The sequence below is a fragment of the Talpa europaea genome, assembly GCF_964194135.1.
Source record: "Talpa europaea genome assembly, chromosome: 4".
Lineage (NCBI taxonomy): Eukaryota > Metazoa > Chordata > Mammalia > Eulipotyphla > Talpidae > Talpa > Talpa europaea.
Genome location: NC_140070.1, coordinates 70,058,476 through 70,077,179, shown reverse-complemented (window position 1 = coordinate 70,077,179; position 18,704 = coordinate 70,058,476). Strand labels below are relative to the sequence as shown.

Genomic DNA, 18,704 nt, shown 5'->3' with positions numbered 1-18,704 from the left:
GTTTTTAAAAATATTAACTTATTTGACTGGAGAGATAGCTGCATTTTTTTTGGTAGGAGCTAGGGAATTGTGTCTAAATATTACTTTGCGTCAGAATAAAGTTTTAATAGCCTCCTGGGGACCAGAAAGGGGAGAAATGACTTCCTCTTCCAGACATCTGGCCGTAGATACCATCAACAACTGTTATGTATGTAAATAAAAATTACTGTTCCATAGAAAAAAACCCTGTCATTTACTGATTGGAGATTAGCCATGACATTAATAGGACACAGAGCGATACATTTCTAAAACTTTTTCCTCCCTTATTTTCTCCATTCTCAGCAAATTTCTTTTTCATAGTAGTACACATCACTTTCTTCATTGGATTTTTCATGCCGGATTCTGTTCCATTTCTCCTAATTCTTGACATTTTAATTGCCAAGCCAGGCTTTAAAATGAATGCCAAAGCTTAATACTTTTTGTACAATGCATTGTACTTTTGTACAATGATGTTTCAGGAGAAATAGCATATGATTCAGCTGAGCTAGCCTGAAAAAGTTGGGGTTTGGGCCAATACACTAGATAAACTCATTTTAATCCTATACCTTAATTCAACATGTAGGCTAAGACTAATGTTGGCCACAGAATCACTAAACTACCCCAAATGGCAGATGTCTAAGTCACTTCCATCTATACTAATGGAGTAGCATATTCTTTTCTGCTGAGGTCAAGTGCCATGGAGTAAATTCTTATGAAGATGAAAGGAAGGATTCAGCAATGGCTTTTATGTTGCTTCAATGGTTGCCAGCTACACAGAAAGTGGGGTGTGTGTGTGTGTGTGTGTGTGTGTGTGTGATGTTAATAGTTACACTGACTTCCTATCTTCCTTTTCTCCCTTTACCCACTCCAATTTAATCCTCTTTTTATTTGACACTAGAAGCCAAAGGTAGGCGTAGCTTATAAGAGAGACACTTGGGTAACCCCTGTTCTTTTTCCTATTATCTTTAAGAATGTCATTATTTAGTCATCAAGCCCATAATATATTTCTTGTTTCCTGATGGTTTTCCCAAATCGAAACAGTTTGAGGTAAAGTAATCACAGTGATCTTTCTTCAAAAGGAGCTATTAGCAGCTACTAAAGCAAGACACATTTCTCAACAGCCAATTGCTCTTAAATAACTTGAAGGGTTTGTAGTTTATATGTGCTAGAGATGAAAGCTGAGAATAATAATTGTCATGAGTAAGCTATTTTCCATATAAAAGGAAAAGTATTTCTATAAGATATATTGCCACAGGAACCTAAGTGTGTCAGCAGGGTGGACACTCAAATGATTTAAAACCACTAGATAATGAAATGTTACTCAAATATTAAATGTATATAAATAAAACATTTATAATCATCACTCTTGCACTTACTATTCTTCCCAATAAATATATGCAATCATGACCCTTACCCTTGCTTGTTACTGCTAATCAGCTTGAAGGCCAGGGGTCATTTTTCACTCAGACAATTTATTCCACAGTGGCTAGACTATCAAAATGATTTTCTACAAGGAACAATTAGAAGGAATAAATGCAAATAAAACAGTATCATAAAATATTTCTGGATTGATTTTTAATAAATAAAATACAAAGTGATATGAAAATGCTAATGTCCTGACTAGAGGGGGATAATGACCCGATTCTGCAGGGACAGACTCTCTCCAACCTTTCTGAGCAGCAGCATCATTCCATATCTCTGCCCTGTGATCAGTATGTGTCAAAATCTTTCATCGTGACAAATGTGCTGTCCACTTGCATCTGTGGAGAATGTTTTAGCAGCTGAGTGATTATGAATCAAACCCCTGAGCTTATAGCCCCTACCGCCTCCCAATGCGTTCACATTTGTCGTCTGACAAGTAAATGTATCTTGACTTTCCTCTGAGATTTTTTGCACATTGTTTGATGAAAGACATTTGGCAAATTGGCAGTGGTACCCTGTACATTGCAATTTGTAGCTAGCATTAGGAGTCTGGGCATGAAATGAGAGGGCAGGCTCTGGGATAAAGGGAAAAGAAAGAGCTAACTACAACATGAATAGTCATTTGAAGAATCAAGCATACAATATTCCCTTTGTAAGAGGAGGCTAATGTTCAGGCCATTCTGTTAAGATTTTGCTCCAGTTTAAGAAGTCAATGGCATTGTGTCCAGCAGCTGGTCTGTGAAATATTTACTTTTCTTTTTGGGCAGGAGGTATTGCCTTTTATTTTTAACCTGAACTCATAAATTGGCCTCTGTCTCAGTCCTGCCATCTCATCAGCAAAAGACTCATCCTCACTGGTTGAACAGTTTTCCTGTATGGTTGTTACCATTTTTAATCCGTGCATGGAATCTTCTGGTCTACCATCCCAGCTCTTTGTGAAACGTCCAGTGCAGGCAGCATGTAAATACCTTTTCAACAGCTTTCTCGGTTCTCCGGTGGCATACTGCCCTGAGAACCAAATACATAGTGGGTGAGTTGATTTAATAGGATGGACTGTGAATCTGCATTTCTATTAAAAAATTCAGTATTCAGCAGCTTCCAAATAAAATGTGAGCATTGAGTAAGTGACATTTCTGGAAGATCCAAGGAAAGAGGAGACCCTCTACCTGTGGATGATAAGGACCAAACTAACTTTTAAAAGTAAAGACTAGGGGCCTCCCTGGTGGCACAGCAGGTTGAGCGCTGCGCTATGAAGCTGTCTGCAGACTGCAGCACGGGCTTGATCCCGGCCGGCGGGCGAGGGTCCCACATGGTGCGTCAGACCTCTCCTGTCACAGCCACTGCTCCCCTCAGCAGTGTGTTTCATCAGTCTGCCTGTTCTGTTCCCCGCTCTGTCTCTGGTGAATCCTCTCACCCTCCTGCGCATCTGGCCTATACCCCGGTTCTTGTATAAAAATAAATAAATCCTATAAAAAATTAAAAATGAAAGTAAAGACTATTCTCTCATTGTAGTTTTGCAAATATCTGTGTAGGTGGACCAAAATTTGAAGATTTTAAGCAAAATAGAGTAAGGTATTAAAGATCAGGAATTAGGCAGAATAGTTTTTCCCCAAGAATATTTCTTTAAGAGTATGGTTATGCTAATTGTACCCCTTATTTTCTAATGTCCTTGTCAAGATACATTATATGAATTTTATAGTAATATGTCATGGTCATTGCAAGTCAAACTTTGTCTAGGAAAAAAGGAACAGTTCATTAAAATTTGTGTATGTTTCTACATAAAAAATCTTGTATATATTAACATTGTATCAGGAAAACACCTCTTAACACATTTAGTTTTTTCTTTATGCATTACAAACATTTAACTTAAGCTGTAACTATGGACCACTTGGTATTTTTCATGCTGAGAGTTCTTTGCATGGGACTCCATGCATCCTATGGTTTTATTTACCATCTAAGGCATTTCCATAATTTCCAGTTCTCTGTTGATGCCCATAACATAATATGAAGGCTGCCACTTGATTTTATAAAAAATCTAGTTTGGCGTATTACCTCCCATGCATTTCATTGCTCAGTTGTATACCAGATAATACATTACACAGATAAACATTCTGAAATGGTCTAATGAAAGTCTAATGAAAAAGTTTACTCAGCATTTTCTAATCTTAATTCTACCTTTGTTATTTCCAGAATTGATGAGGTCGTTGTTGGTGGTTTAATAGGGGGACACTACAACTTCTTTCTACAGCCTTTGTGCTCAACAGATTTAATGCTTCCCTTTCATTGGTGATGGTCTCGGTCTGCTTAGGATTATGATGTAAGAAGAGATATCGGATAGTCCATGATTTTGTACTTTTACCTTTCAGATGTCAGCTATTGAAAACATGGCAGAGAAGCTAGAAAGCTTCAGTGCTCTGAAACCCGAGGCCGGTGAACTTCTACAGTCAGTTCCTTCCATGTTTAACTTCAGAGCACCTCCCACCGCCCTGCCAGAGAACCTCCTGCGGAAAGGAAAAGAACGCTATACCTGCAGGTAACCGCACTTAATTACGGCCTGCTTTCCCAAAATCTCCCCTCTGATTTCAAAAGAGCCTGCTGTTTGTTTTGGAAATTATTCTTGATTGGATGATTAATAACAACCATGATAGATCTCAAACACTTCAAAGTACTCGTTCTTTAGTGTAATATAAAAATAGTGGTTTTAAAAAATTATTATTAAATGAGAATTTTAACACAGGCCATTTGGTTGTGATAAATGAGGCTGGAAACTGTCCAAGTACTATCTACTTGTTTTGCTTTGATATTTATGAATTTTCTTTCATAGTTAATTATTTGCATGCAAAGGTATACTACTACTGTCCTCAAGCGTATGTTAATTGTCATGGCATTGAAGAATAAGGCCATTAATGAAGGATGAATAAGGTCGATAAGTGAAGAAAACTAGTTAATCAGTTTCTTGTAACTCGTCAGTAGTACAGTAAAGCCTGATTTTTGTTTGTTTTTTTCTTTTTAATAAATTGTGCTTATAAATTCTGAAGTGTCTTCAGAAATTTGTGGCATCTGACACAAGCATATCAATTTATCTGCTCTTTTGAAAATGTGCCACTTTCTTTCTAGAAAAGCTTTTATAAGAATATACCTTGATGGATGAGGTCTCAGAATCTTGTCTGATCTGATCCCACTCAATGTACAGAGAGTTGTCACTATGGCTAACATGTAAAATGAGCTGAAACATTTGAAATATGTTTATTTCAACCCAGAATCACAGCCTTTGTCATTTTTTTATCCCCTTGTCTGGTTCAGTTTTGTGAATATAAAGATAAAGAGGCAAATGGGGGTGGGGGAGAGAGTGTCATCAAAATTAAAGTCTATTTTCATAAGCTGCTTGCTTATGCATGAGAAAATTTAACCAGATCTCATAACGTAGTCTTTATTTGTAGAGTTATTTATATCTGTAGAATGACTTTGTGGTAAATTTTAAATACCAAAGACATGTGAGTTCCATGCAAGATTAATTAAGTCAGGAATAAGCATCTGGCTTCTATGCAGCTGGAGTAAAATAAAGTCGATTGTGCTGACTTTCTCTTATAAACATCTTCTCATAACAGATACTGTGGCAAGATTTTTCCAAGGTCTGCAAACCTAACACGGCACTTGAGAACCCATACAGGAGAGCAGCCTTACAGGTTTGATGATGAATTTTGCTAAATATTTTGATATATATTGTAAAAATCAAAATAGACACATGAACACAATTTTAAGAGGCTACTTTTGTATGTCTGAGTGTATGTCTATTCAATTTTGAGTCAAAGAACAATTAACTAATGACGTGGATAGAAATTAGGAAATTCCTAATTTCTTTAATCAAGGCTTTTTACGTTTCAATTTTAAACTGAATGTCTTATGCAGGATATGAGTTTAAGAATTGTTAGCTATTTAAAAATTTTCTAAAAAAATTTCAGTGTTCTCAATAATTAGTGCAATTTTTAATTGACAATAATCATAACATTACAATTTCCTTTCTCCAAACAAGACTCTTCTGGCAGTTAACATTTTGTTAACTTTGTTTTCCCGGAGGAGCTAATTTAGTGTCCATAGGTTCCATTAGAGGTTTCAAAGAATAAACTTAAACTTGGAGGACAAAAAAAAAAAAAAATTGGCGAGAGTGGTGGAGCAGGTAAAATAGAATATATTCTTAGAAGAGGGACAATTCCACCAATAATTACTAAAGAATCACGTAACTTATTCTGTAAAATGTCAAAAGCAGTCATCTGATGCAGGGGACACTGGACCACCTTTACCAATACTGCTCAGTAAATAATGAAAATGGTCCACAGTCTCCCTTCCAGTTTTTCATTGTAATCCATACTGTTTAATGTGCTATACTATGCACTCAGCTATTGGCACTCATAAATGATCTTGAAGAGTCCCTTGATCCATATATTACATATGGTAATTAAGAAGGCTGAACAATATACTTCTCATGATTTGGTTATACATTAGTTTTAACAATTTCTGAAATCTCAAATTGGATGTACACAAAGACAAAAATCTCTTTTTTCTCATGATTTCTATTGAAAATGTTTTGAGTGAAAACTTTTCTAGAATGTTTGACTGTATGTTTACTATAAATGTTTCCTAATTGTTCTGCTTAACTTAAAAGAATTATGCTAATGGTACAGCGGTTTTCATTTCAGTGGATCTTGGAGGTTGACAAAGTTATTGTAGAGAGCACTATGGCTAACTACATGTATTTCTCAAAAGCAGAGGCTAAAATATTTAAACATCAGTTAGATAAATGGGGTTTTACATATTTTAAAGCTACTATTATAGTGAAAAAGTTGAGGGATCTTATTATGCTATTTATTGATTTAAATTGTAGTATTTTTTCATGGAGGTAACATTGATTAACAATATTACACATCACTTAAGGAAATAGCTTCATACTTTTTTTTTTTTAAGATTTATTTATTTTATTTATACAAGCACTGGGTGAGAGAATTCACCAGAGCCAGAGCCGGAACAGAACAGGCAGACAGACGGAGGACACTGCTGAGGAGAGCAGTGGGCGCGGCAGGCAGGATAAGTCTGCGCGCCATGTGGGACCCTCGCTGGTGGCCGGGGATCAAACCGGTGCTGCAGAGGCTGCGGGCAGCTTCGCAGCCCAGCGCTCAACCGCTGTGCCACCGGGGAGGCCCAGCTTCATACTTTTTCACCTACCACAGAAGACTCATAAGCCTCCTCTATAGTCTATTTGGCCCTTCCCCACTTTGCTCCTCACCTCCCAATCTGATAGCCTCAATTCTGCCAACAGATTTCTAGGGTTTGCTTTGGTTTAATTTTATCTGGTCCATTGTTTTGTTTCTCTATATTCTATCTATCAGTGAAAACATCCAGTATTTTGCCTTTTCCTTCTGATTTATTTCACTTAAGACTACAGTTTCATCCATATAGTTGTAAATGGTAATATTTAATTTTTTTTTTAAATAGATGAATAGATGAGATGGTGTATATATATACCACATAATCTTCATCATCTCCTCTGACCTTGGGCACTTAGATTATTTCTATAACTTGGCTATTGGAAATAGTGCTGCAATGAACATAGGAGTGCATATATCCCTTTGAACTAATTTTTTAAGATTTATTTATTTATTTAGTAGAAGAACTGGGGTGTAGGCCAGAGGTAGAGGGGTTGAGAGGAGACACCAGAGACAGAGTGGGGAGCAGAACAGGCAGATTTTATTTTATTTATATATATTTTACCTCATTCTTCCTTTTTGTACAATGCATGTTTTCTCTTTTCAGGTGTAGTCCCTGCAAAATTTCCATCACCAGTGGGAATTTTCACCCACGTACCATCACCTTAGTCCCTTGTGTAAGAGCAGATTCCCTCCCCTGTTTTGATCCCTCTCCCCCCTGCAACCCCCACAGTGTGTCTCTGATTCATAGTTGCCTAGAACAGGCAGATATACTGAAATACACTGCTAAGGGGAGCAATGGGCAATACTGTTGTTCCATATGTAGGTTAGCTCCCTGACCAGGGATCAAACTCAGGTGCAGCTGTGATAGCACTGAGACTTAACCCCTAGACCACAACTAGACTCTGAACTAGTGTTTTTCATTTTGTGGGGAGATACCTAGGAGTGGAATAACTAGACCATACAGTAGGTAAATTTTTAATATTTTGAGAAACCTCCATACTGTGTTCCATAGGGGCTGGACAAGTCTGTATTTCAACCAGTAGTATACCAAGTTCCTTTTTCTCCACATCCATCACCAATACTTGTTTCTAAACTGTACTATGGGATAGTCTCACAATTGTGAGGTGGCATCTCATTATGGTTTTTATTTGCATTCACTGATAAGTGATGATGAGCACTTTTCACATGTTTGTTGGCCCTCTGTAAGTCTTCTTGGGAGAAGTGCCTATTTAGTTCTTCTGCCCATTGTTTTCATTGGTTTATTTGTCTTCCTTTTGTTGAGTTGTACAAGTTCTTTGCAGATCTTGGATATTACTTTGTTTGATACAGGGTGGGCAAATATTTTCTCCCATTCAGTAGAGTGTCTTTTTGGTTTTAATATTTTCAATTTGACATAGCCACAATTATTTTTTATTTATTTATTGGATTTATTTTTATGTATTTATGCATATGACAACTAGGGTATAGGCCAGAGGTATGAGGGGAGGGGTGAGAGGATTCACCAGAGACCCAGAGTGGGGAGCACAACAGCTTCATCTACTGAAATACACTGCTGAGGGGAGCAGCAGGCAAGACAGGAGAGGTCTGCTGTGCCTTGTGGGTTAGCTTCCTGGCTGGGGATCTAACTCATGCAGCAGTGGCTAGTGATAGCTTGATAGTCCTGAGACTTTAACCCCCACACCACCAGCAAGGGAGGTTCCCAAAGTCTCTTTATTTATTTTTGCTTTTGTTTTCCTTATTGTTGGAGTTGAATCCCTAATGACTTCCATGAAACCAGTGTGTTAGGGTGTTTTACCTATGTTTTCTGCTACATATTTTATGGTTTTAGGTCTTAATTTCAAATATTTAATTCATTTTGAGTTAATTTTTTATGTATATTGTGATAGTGTCTAATTTCACTTTTTTTACAAGTGGTTGCCCAAGTTTCCTAGAATCATTTGCTAAAGAGGTTTTCCTTTCTCCATTATATATGCTTGGTTCCTTTGTTATAAATTAACTGTCCATGTAAGTGTAGGCTTATATTTGGACTTTCAATTCTTCTCCATAGGTTTTGGTGCCCATTTTTATTGTAGTACCATGTTGTTTTAATTACTATATTTTTGTAGTATAGTTGGAAGTTTGGGTTTATGATAACTCCATTTTTGGGGGATCTTGATTGCTTTCTTTCATTCTCTAGGGTCTCTGATGCTTCCACATGAATTTCAGTATTTTTTTTTTCTATTTCTTTGAAGATTTCCATTGAAATTTTGAAAGAGGTTGCATTGAATCTCTATATTACTTTTCACAATGCTTTTAAGAGGGGAAAATTAAGTCAGTGCTGAGTTGGTTTATTGATACCATGCCAAAATAACTAGTTTCACAGATTTATTTTCTCCACTGAACAAACTGACTTCTGGCATCACATAGAGACAGCCGTAGAAGAAGCCCAAACACTTCAATTTGGAATGGGGTGATATCTGATGTAGAGCACTCAAACCACAGAGTCTGCATTCAAAAGTGGAAGAAAAAGGACCCTTCACACATGGAAGAATGAGTTAAGGATTCTGGCTGCTAAGTTAGAAAAGTCATCTGGACAAAGTTGGTTATTTTCCCTTCCAGAAACACACACACAGATTACATAAATAAGTAATGCAGTCTTTGCTTTAAAATACTAGCAGAAAATACCCCATAAGTTACCACTTTTCTTCCACAAGGGTAAGAGGTGGGAGTAGGGAGGGGTTTTATTTTGTGACCAAAGGAGAACTTCCAAATAATTTCTGACTTTTTTTTACATGGAAGACAGAAACATTTAATCAATGTATAGTAAGCACTTTCCTGAAAAACTAACATAGGTCAAAACTTATATAGATTCTAAGAAAAATATAAATGGAAAGTTAGGGGCAATAGGAAGAGTGACTGCTAATGAAGACATTTACTTTCATTCCAAAAGAGAATTCTAGTGACACTTTTACAATTTTGGGTAACAGTTGAAAGGTTAAGAGCAAAGGTTTGGGAGCTGCTAATCACTACAGAATATGAAAACCACTGTCTTTGATAAAAGACTAAAACTATTTGCATTGCTTAGTTTCAAAAGTTTGGAACACTTAATGAAGAAGATAATGGTATTTCCTTCAGGATTAGTAATTGAGAAAGTGAGTTTGATAGAAATTGTTTAATTAGACTGAATTTTGAGATAAAAATGGCCTTTTCACTTTGAGTAGGTGAATTATTTTCATGTTTGTTTACAAACGATTTAACTTTTACTATTTCTCAATGTCCTTAATTTTATAAAGCTTTTAAAGAATATTGCAACTTACCTTGATACATTTTGGAGAAATCACCAATATTTTTTATGGTTTTTCCTAAAGTCATGAAAAGCTTTGAAACAATCCGTGTATTATGGGGACTGAAATCTTGATGGTATGAATGGTATTCTTGCCTATGCCTTTTCTCTAAAATTTGGTTCTATGACTGATCATTTTGATTTCTAGTTTACTATTCTTGGAAATATGTTTGGATTTGTTTGTTAATATTTTCTCTGTGTTTATTTTTCAGATGCAAATACTGTGACAGATCATTTAGCATATCTTCCAACTTGCAGAGGCACGTTCGCAACATCCACAATAAGGAGAAGCCTTTTAAGTGTCACTTATGTGATAGGTGTTTTGGTCAGCAAACCAACTTAGATAGACACCTAAAGAAACACGAGAATGGGAACATGTCTGGTAGGTAACCAGTTGTGTTCTGAGGAGAAGCTGACTTGTTTTTTCTTATTTTAAAAGACAATTGTTATCTTTCTTCTATCATTCTACTTTGACACCAAGAGCAGATGTTAGCATGAGCATTTGCAGCATACTTCCCCACAATTTTAGAATGGTGTGATCATTGAAAAAATATAGCTCAGAGTCTTATTTTGGTTATCTTTTTAATTCTCCTGGATTCATCCCAATGGTCAATCTCAAGCAAAGAGATCCATGTGATTCAAACTCATGGGAGATTTAGGAATTAAGATTTCCTAAATGGCAAGAAACAGTCTTTCTAACTAATGTTACACAATGTGGCCCCCAGACATAGGAGGTTTTCCAGAGCGGCAACCTCAGAATACCATTCTCTGAATATAGCTTAGATATCATGGCTGCTTATGCAGGACTGCTGTTCAGAGAATCTCTCCAGGATAATTTTCTCAGAGGTTGGTGGTAGAAGTGTGTCAATATGATCAGAGAAACCCATAGCAAATGATGGGAGTATGTGGTTTTAACCACAAATTCTGATGTAGAATTAAAGTTAAAAGTGACAAAAAACAAAACAAAAAAAACAAAAAAAACCAGCTAGCTTTCCTTCACTCAGACCTACCAGCACACAGGGCGCAAAAGTATGGTAGGTTTTCTTGCTTTTGGCTTGTAAGAGTTAGAAAATAATTCATTAATTAATAATTGCCACCAGCATTTGTTCATGGAGCTAACCTGTGCAAGCACAATTTGTTTCCAGAGAATCAAAGAAACGACTTGAGTATGAGGGCAGGAGATGACTATGGCGTTCAGGAAAAGAGATTTGAAGAACATAAAATAGTTAAATTTATATAAAGTAGTAAATTTGAGGAAATTATTCTGTTTTTAATCTTCTTCCACTGTTCAGGCACATAGTTTATACTCTTACATGACTACTACTCATAACTATATACTATTCATTCCCCTCGAAGTCAAAAGTCTAATGATTTAAAAATACCAGATTTTAGAGACAGAAGTCTAATCCCATACACAAAAGTGGTTACAATTTCTATCTGCATCCTTAAACATATTCCTATAATTTTTCTAGTCAACTTTTTTAAAAAATAAATAAAAAATATAGTATGTCAAAGTTGAGTAACTATTTGTTGATCCAGATTAAACTTCATTAAGCTGAAATAAGCTCTAACCTATTGTTTTTGTCATCTGGCTTATTTTGATGAACAATTAAATTGTAGGTGTTTTATGGGCAAGATAAACAGAATGAAACACAAACACATGTTAGTGTAAAGTTTGATGAACTATAAAGTGTTGATAATTTTTGTATATGTTTATGAAGCCTTAAAATATTCTTGTGATATATACATTATGATTTTAAATTAATATCAGTAAGGAAGTTAAACTGACTCATCCCATATCACAGAATCAGTATTTTACTCTTAATACTAGTTCACACCAATTTCTAGGTTAGTCTACTCATGGCTTAATGAACTAAATCAGAAAATAGAAACTTTAACATATCCTCAGTTTTTATGCGGTAACATACTTTAACAATAATTGTATTTTGACTGCAACCAGAACTGACTATGCAGTTTCTTCTGGCAGAATCTGTTTAAGAGTGATCTATAATTTTCCTCACCTTATTTTCACAGTGAATAATAATGTCCCTATGTCATAGTGGAGGTAGGAGAAAGCTGGAGGGAGAAACTATATCTTTGAGAGATTGTAATTCATTATTTCAGTGGTTTGAAATAATCCTCAAGGGATTTTCATCCACATGTGGACTATAGTAAATTGGGAAGACTGTGACCTCTTAAAGTTACCATTATTAATATTTGAAGAAAACTGTTTGGGGGAACAACACTGATCATATTTATAGAGAATTCAAAATAAATTAAAAAATAGGTTGCTGTATAAATAATAGCCTTTTTTATAAAAAGAGAAATCTCCCCCAGGTACGGCAACATCGTCTCCTCATTCTGAACTGGAAAGTACAGGTGCGATTCTCGATGACAAAGAAGATGCTTATTTCACCGAAATTCGAAATTTCATTGGGAATAGCAACCACAGCAGCCAGTCTCCCCGAAACACAGAGGAGAGGTAAAGTTTCTTTTTTTAATGCTATGTCAATGTTATCTTAAAAATCATTAAAAAATAGGGGCTTCCCTGGTGGCACAGGCGGTTGAGCGCCGCTCTGTGTAGCTGTCTGCAGCCTCTGCAGCGCGGGTTCGATTCCCGGCCGGCCAGGGAGAAACCCACATGGCATGGCAGACCTCTCCTGTCTCGCCTGCTGCTCCCCTCAGCAGTGTGTTTCAGTCAGTCTGCCTATTCTGCTCCCCACTCTGTCTCTGGTGAATCCTCTTTCCCTCCCGCGCTTCTGGCCTGTGCCCCTGTTCTTGTATAAATAAATAAATCTTTTAAAAAATCATTAAAAAATAACATTTGAATTTTATTTGAAGAAAATAAGTAAAGAAATGCTATGACTTCTGAAAAGGAGGATGTTTTCAAATATTTGCTATGCTTACTCTGGGATGCCCCTATTACTCCTGCCACCAGTGGCTGGTATTTATTTAGTTATTTAGTGTACAATAAGTACCCAATGTTCTTCTGAGCACTTGCATGTATCAATTTAATTATTATAACCACCCCATGATAGCATGGATATTATTATGTAACTTTACCAGTGAAGGAATGAAGATTGTAGATTAAATAATTAAGTAATAAATGGTATTCAGTCTGGCTGTCTGGTTCCAGAACCCAAAATTTCAGTAACATATTGTTCTGTCTCTCTTGATAGCTAATTAGCTTATTTTATCTATACTTGCCAAGTGGAAAGAAAAACCACCATAGAGATGATTGTTATATGTCATATAGTGCATAATTACAGCTAATATATGAAAATGTATGTCTCTCTCTATAAATATATATATGTGTGTGTGTATTGGTGTATATATGTATATATTGGGTGAGGAAGGAGAAAAGAGATGATCAGAAGTACCAAGCAGGAAGAAGAAGTAAGAAAGTCACAATCTTACATGTCCAAGATACAAATAGAAACACAGAATAGAATGCCATTTGGATTCTGAGATGCTTATTCAGATTTTCTGGCTTTGAGATTTGTGAGCCCTTATAGGTAGAGAGCAACATCTGGCTTCAACATGTCTAAACAGTACAGAAGTAAAAAGATTGAGTCATCTGACTTTTTCCCCCTCAACTCCTATCAGGCAACTTTTGATGAATAATTTATTCCCCATAAATTGCCACCTTTGAAAGCATAATTAACAAATAGGTTTTCGTAATCATGTTGGCTTTGTTACTTTTGGTTTTCGTCCATGCACTCTTTTGTTCTTTTACTTTTTCTTTCATTTTTTCAAATAGAAATTTCAATCCATTCAAGCTATCAAGTTGGCAGTGTATCTGGAAACTAATAATTTATGTCTGTGTAAAACATGTTTTCATCATTCTTTGATAAAAGAGGTTAAGAGATTAGTTGTGCAAAAAGTTTAATAATAATAATATGACATTTTCCGGTGAACTGGATTTTTACAACGTGCATCTGTCACACCCAAGCTCGTGTATTTATTTATTTATTTTACCTTGGGAAATCTAAGTATTAAATTATACTATTTTTATATGGAAAATAATGGGAGTGCATTGATATTTTATTTTCCATAATTTGAAAAATACTTACATTACATATGACACACATACATGAATTTAACTATAATTTGGCAGTCTCCATGAGTTTGCTGAATTAGTGTAGCAGTGAAGGAATAAGACAAATGGCTATCAGGCCACCTGGATGCCTGTGATGATTCAATCTGTAACAAGTTCTCTGAAATTGGGCAAGCCCCTTAACTTTCCTCATCATATATCATTAAAAGGGTGAGCTTCAGAGATTTTCTTTAGTTCAAAACATTTATCATTATTTTGAAAATGAATTTCAGCTTTTAATCTTCCCATGAAACAAATTTTCTTTGCACTTATTTTAGTGTTTACTTTAAAATATGAGTTTATCCTAGTTTTCTAAGCTCTCAAATGTATTGTGTTGGGGCTTTTATGTAATTAAGCTATTTTTTATAACTAAACTTCTGAATTACATATTAAATTTCTTATACATACAAACAAATATCACAAATGGCTTTTTAAATATAATCTTGTTTTACATCATTTTATTAGACATGTTTGCTAAGTAAGTAAACTTCAAGAGATATTTGGACAATTATTTTTTTATCTCATGTCCCACCCCAAAGTTATCCTTAGAAACAAGAGACTTTTTACATTCAGTCAATCAGGGATAATTTGAAAATAATACAAATAAGTGAACTCTTAATCAATTCCAAATTTGAGTAGAGTGTCTAGGTAGTCAATACCACTGATGTCATCTAGAAATCCCAAATACTAGTTGATCCTTGGTAGTTACATTCACATTTTCTTTGAACACTTAGACTCACTTTAGGCATGTGTGTTAAAGCTTTTGTCAGTGTTGGTCAGGGAGATGAACTTTCCATAAATCTATTTATTTAAGTGGTGGACATTTATATGGTTATTAGTTAATAGTATATAGAGAAAATGTTTGTGTGCTTTATAGCATTTATCAGGCAAAGACCTGATAAGGAATAGGAGACTGAGATTGTTTTCCCAGTTCTGCCAGAGGTTCCATTTATATTCTGAATAATCATCCAATCTTCCCTTTATTTTCTCATTTGGGAAGTTAAATTAATTTTGGAAGTTAAATTAATTTCCCGTAGTTCCCATAAAGTATAAACAGAGTTTGTAAGTGTTCTAGGAAAACATGATAATGCTAATTGCTAATTGCACATTTGAAAACGGGACCAATTATTGGACCTTTTATTTTTCATGCTTTTCAAAGAATGAATGGCAGTCACTTTAAGGATGAAAAGGCTCTGGTTACCAGCCAAAGTTCAGATTTACTGGATGATGAAGAAGTAGAAGATGAGGTGCTATTAGATGAGGAGGATGAAGAAAATGACATTACTGGAAAAACAGGAAAGGAGCCAGTGACAAGTAATTTACATGAAGGAAACCCTGAGGATGACTATGAAGAAACCAGTGCCCTAGAGATGAGTTGCAAGACTTCCCCCATGAGGTGAGTGCCATGGGTGACACTGGTCAATAAGCAAGTGTGGATACACACATATGAGTGCAGTTTCTTCTGCTCTGCTTCTCCATTTGAACAATGTTTCTGTGATAAGAAATGTGTGAGAAATAAATCATAAAAAAAAATTTGAATTAGAGAGGCAAGCTCAGTGGATTAATTTTAAATAGAAAACTAAGGGGACCATCAACATAACCCGAAAGGACGTAAAGACAACGGCGTTTTGATTAACTTGAGGTAGGAAGGATATATGAAAATTCTACAAGCACACAATCATGTAGTTAGATTCTATTTATAAAACACCAGTGAAAATAGAGATTTTGATATTTTCTACTTCATCCCGTAATCTAGTGTGATTTTAGTTAAATAGTTATTGAGGTAAATTTCATGTAGTCTATGTAGATGATATATTTTAAATGGGAAAAATTAAACAATTAATTTGATGGGAATATTATATCTTCAAATTGATAGTTGGAATTGATTAAATATTATCATAACTGACTTCAAATAGAAATTGAAAGCATGAATTCTGTCTCCATTGCATTGGTGACTTAACATGTCATTGACTTTCAACATTTTATATCAAATATATGCTTGAGTTTATTTATAAAAAATTGTAAGGGAAATATATTTTAAGATATTATATTTGCAAACATTTTAAAGCACCCAATTAATGTACATTAGTTTATATTACAAATACAATATAAAATTTGACAGCTGTATGGATTCAAATGAAAAGTGATTTGGTTGAATGACAGGCTGAAAAAGAAAAAAAGAAACCAAACTCTGTGCTTTCCTACCGATTCATTTTAGGTATAAAGAGGAAGAATATAAAACTGGACTTTCTGCTTTAGATCACATAAGACACTTCACAGATAGCCTCAAAATGAGGAAAATGGAAGATAATCAGTATACTGAAGCCGAGCTGTCTTCTTTTAGTACTTCCCATGTGCCGGAGGAACTTAAACAGCCGTTACACAGAAAGTCCAAATCACAGGTACATATTTTCCTACAGGATAGAATCACGGTGACACTGTGCATGAAAATGTACATTTCCTTTGATTACCAAAAAGCAGATGTCCTACCTGGCAGTATTCTAGTATCGGGACACATTCACATTTTTCCATCATATTGTTCCCATCTTTTTGCTGTCTATGATTGAATTCAAAACAATGAACCAATCCAGCAAATAATATGATGGCATTCTGCACATAAACTTCTGTGATGAATCCTATCCTATAATAATCTTTCCTCTATTTAGCAATTCCTTTTTCTATAAGGTAGTCCATAATGTTTGCTTGCATCTATTTATATTTGTTTCTGAATTATTTTGTAATTGCTTTGTGTCTAATTTTTAACATAATTTTACCTTATTACTTTTTGAAAGTGAATTTTTTCCTCTATTTTTTATCTCCTACCATATCTATAGTTAATTAGCAAATCACCTAGGTATAGAATCTGGAAGTGAACTGAGGCTCAGAGTTGAAATTAGTCTCCAAATGTCTGCAGCTAAACTTAATAACAAATCTAGAAGTAAAACTTACTAATTGTATTGAAGGAATGAATGGTACCTAAGTTTATTGGTTCTACATCTTTCTATCTTAACTATGGTAAATAAAATTAACCCATTCTAGGATCCATACATTCCACTTAATGAATCTCAGTTCATTAATTCCTTCACAAAGTAAACAAAGTATAGGTATTTCCTCTTGACACCCACAAATAACCAAATTGTTCTTTCAGGTCAACAACAGGAACAAAAAGAAACATCCTATCATTACTGTATTTATTGATCACTTTAGTCTAATTGTTTGATCCATTAGTCCACTTTGGGGGTCACCCAGCATATCAAAGAATGTGATCATATTCGCTTGTCCATTTGGAAATGGTGTCCAAATTGCTCAGATGTTTGAGACTGGGCTTTAACTGTAAATATGGCCATATCTCTACTCAGGTGGGAACATTTTGCCATGGGAATAATATAGATTTTAAAATATCAGTCGATTTAGTCAAAAGTCAAAGACATTATGTGCGGTAATAGGCAAAATTGCAGTGAAAACAGCCAGTCTTTCAAGACTGGAGTTACCCAGCTCTGTGAACTTGAGGGCATCTCTTCATGACTACAGCTACCATCTCCTCATTATCAAGTGCTGTCAGTGGAGGAGATATTTAAGATCTCTTCCTGCTGTGTCACTCCAGGGGAAAAAGTTTTTCAGTTTTGATTATTAAATGTAAACTAACCAGAGTAAACATATCGTTTTTGCTAAAAGACAACCAGAAGAGTTGGCTAGTATTTTTTTTTTTTTTGACTATTGATTTCACATTCTTTCTTGCTACATGATCAGGCATACTGGAGGAATACAGATTTTCTCATTTTTTGAAAACTTCTTTTAATTAATTCCCCAACCACTTTTAATTATAATGCAATACCTCGAATGTCCCGAGACTGTCAAATGTGATAGAAAGCAGAAGAACCTGAGAACCTGGAGATAATGAATATGAGAAGTTTCTGTACCAGCATTTTGACATAAAGTCCCTACCCTGTTCTACTACCAATTACCTTTGCAAGAAATGCTGGCATTTTGTAATCCTAGCTCATAGTTTTTACTATTTTTTAATAATATCATATATATCAGTTTGAAAATGTTCAGACCTTTATGCGAACCGACTTTATTTCATGAGACTTTTCATCTTTCATTCACTTGTTATTAAGCTGTCAGACAGAGAGGCTGGGCACTGAGCCTAGTGTGTGAAATGTGTATTATTTTTTGACTACCACAATGCAGATATTGTATATTTGCCATTTTCTAGAATCGGAGGGGATTCAGATACATTACTCAAAACATTCATATATTTACTCTGTGATGTTTGGAGTGGTCGAATCCTGAATAGTTGAAAATACAACAGTGGCTGTACTCTGCATGGAATCTTCTCTGAAAAGCCCTATCCTTAAAAAAAAAAAAAAAGTTGATTTCATGATGATAGGTATTATTTATGGCAGGCACGTTGAGCTAAGCACTTTATGTAAGTTAGTACCTCTTAATTCCGCCCCAGCTTCTGGAAACAAGTATTATCATCCGTGTCTCCATTTTATGTAAGGGAAGTGTCCCAGAAAGGATGAACAACTTGCCCAAGTTTACATGTTTAGTTGCATAAAGACAGTTTAGAGCTGCGATTAAAATTCAGGACTCCAAAATGTTCTCTATAAACTTTTGTCTTTCCAAATATTAGAATATT

The 18,704-nt window shown here is 35.2% G+C and overlaps 1 protein-coding gene across 5 annotated transcripts in view; it reads left to right on the top strand.

Annotated features, from left to right (window-relative positions):
- The window catches only part of MECOM (MDS1 and EVI1 complex locus), a gene marked incomplete at its 3' end in the record, with an annotated part of 572,510 nt that overhangs the window by 552,272 nt on the left and 1,534 nt on the right, over window positions 1-18,704 (top strand). For all 5 annotated transcript variants that reach the window (XM_084232799.1, XM_084232798.1, XM_084232796.1 and 2 more), the window contains 6 exons: window positions 3,807-3,973; window positions 5,049-5,126; window positions 10,179-10,348; window positions 12,304-12,448; window positions 15,222-15,458; window positions 16,281-16,464. In XM_084232799.1, coding sequence (XP_084088925.1) covers window positions 3,807-3,973; window positions 5,049-5,126; window positions 10,179-10,348; window positions 12,304-12,448; window positions 15,222-15,458; window positions 16,281-16,464 — 981 coding nt within the window. The remainder of the gene's footprint in view (window positions 1-3,806; window positions 3,974-5,048; window positions 5,127-10,178; window positions 10,349-12,303; window positions 12,449-15,221; window positions 15,459-16,280; window positions 16,465-18,704) is intronic.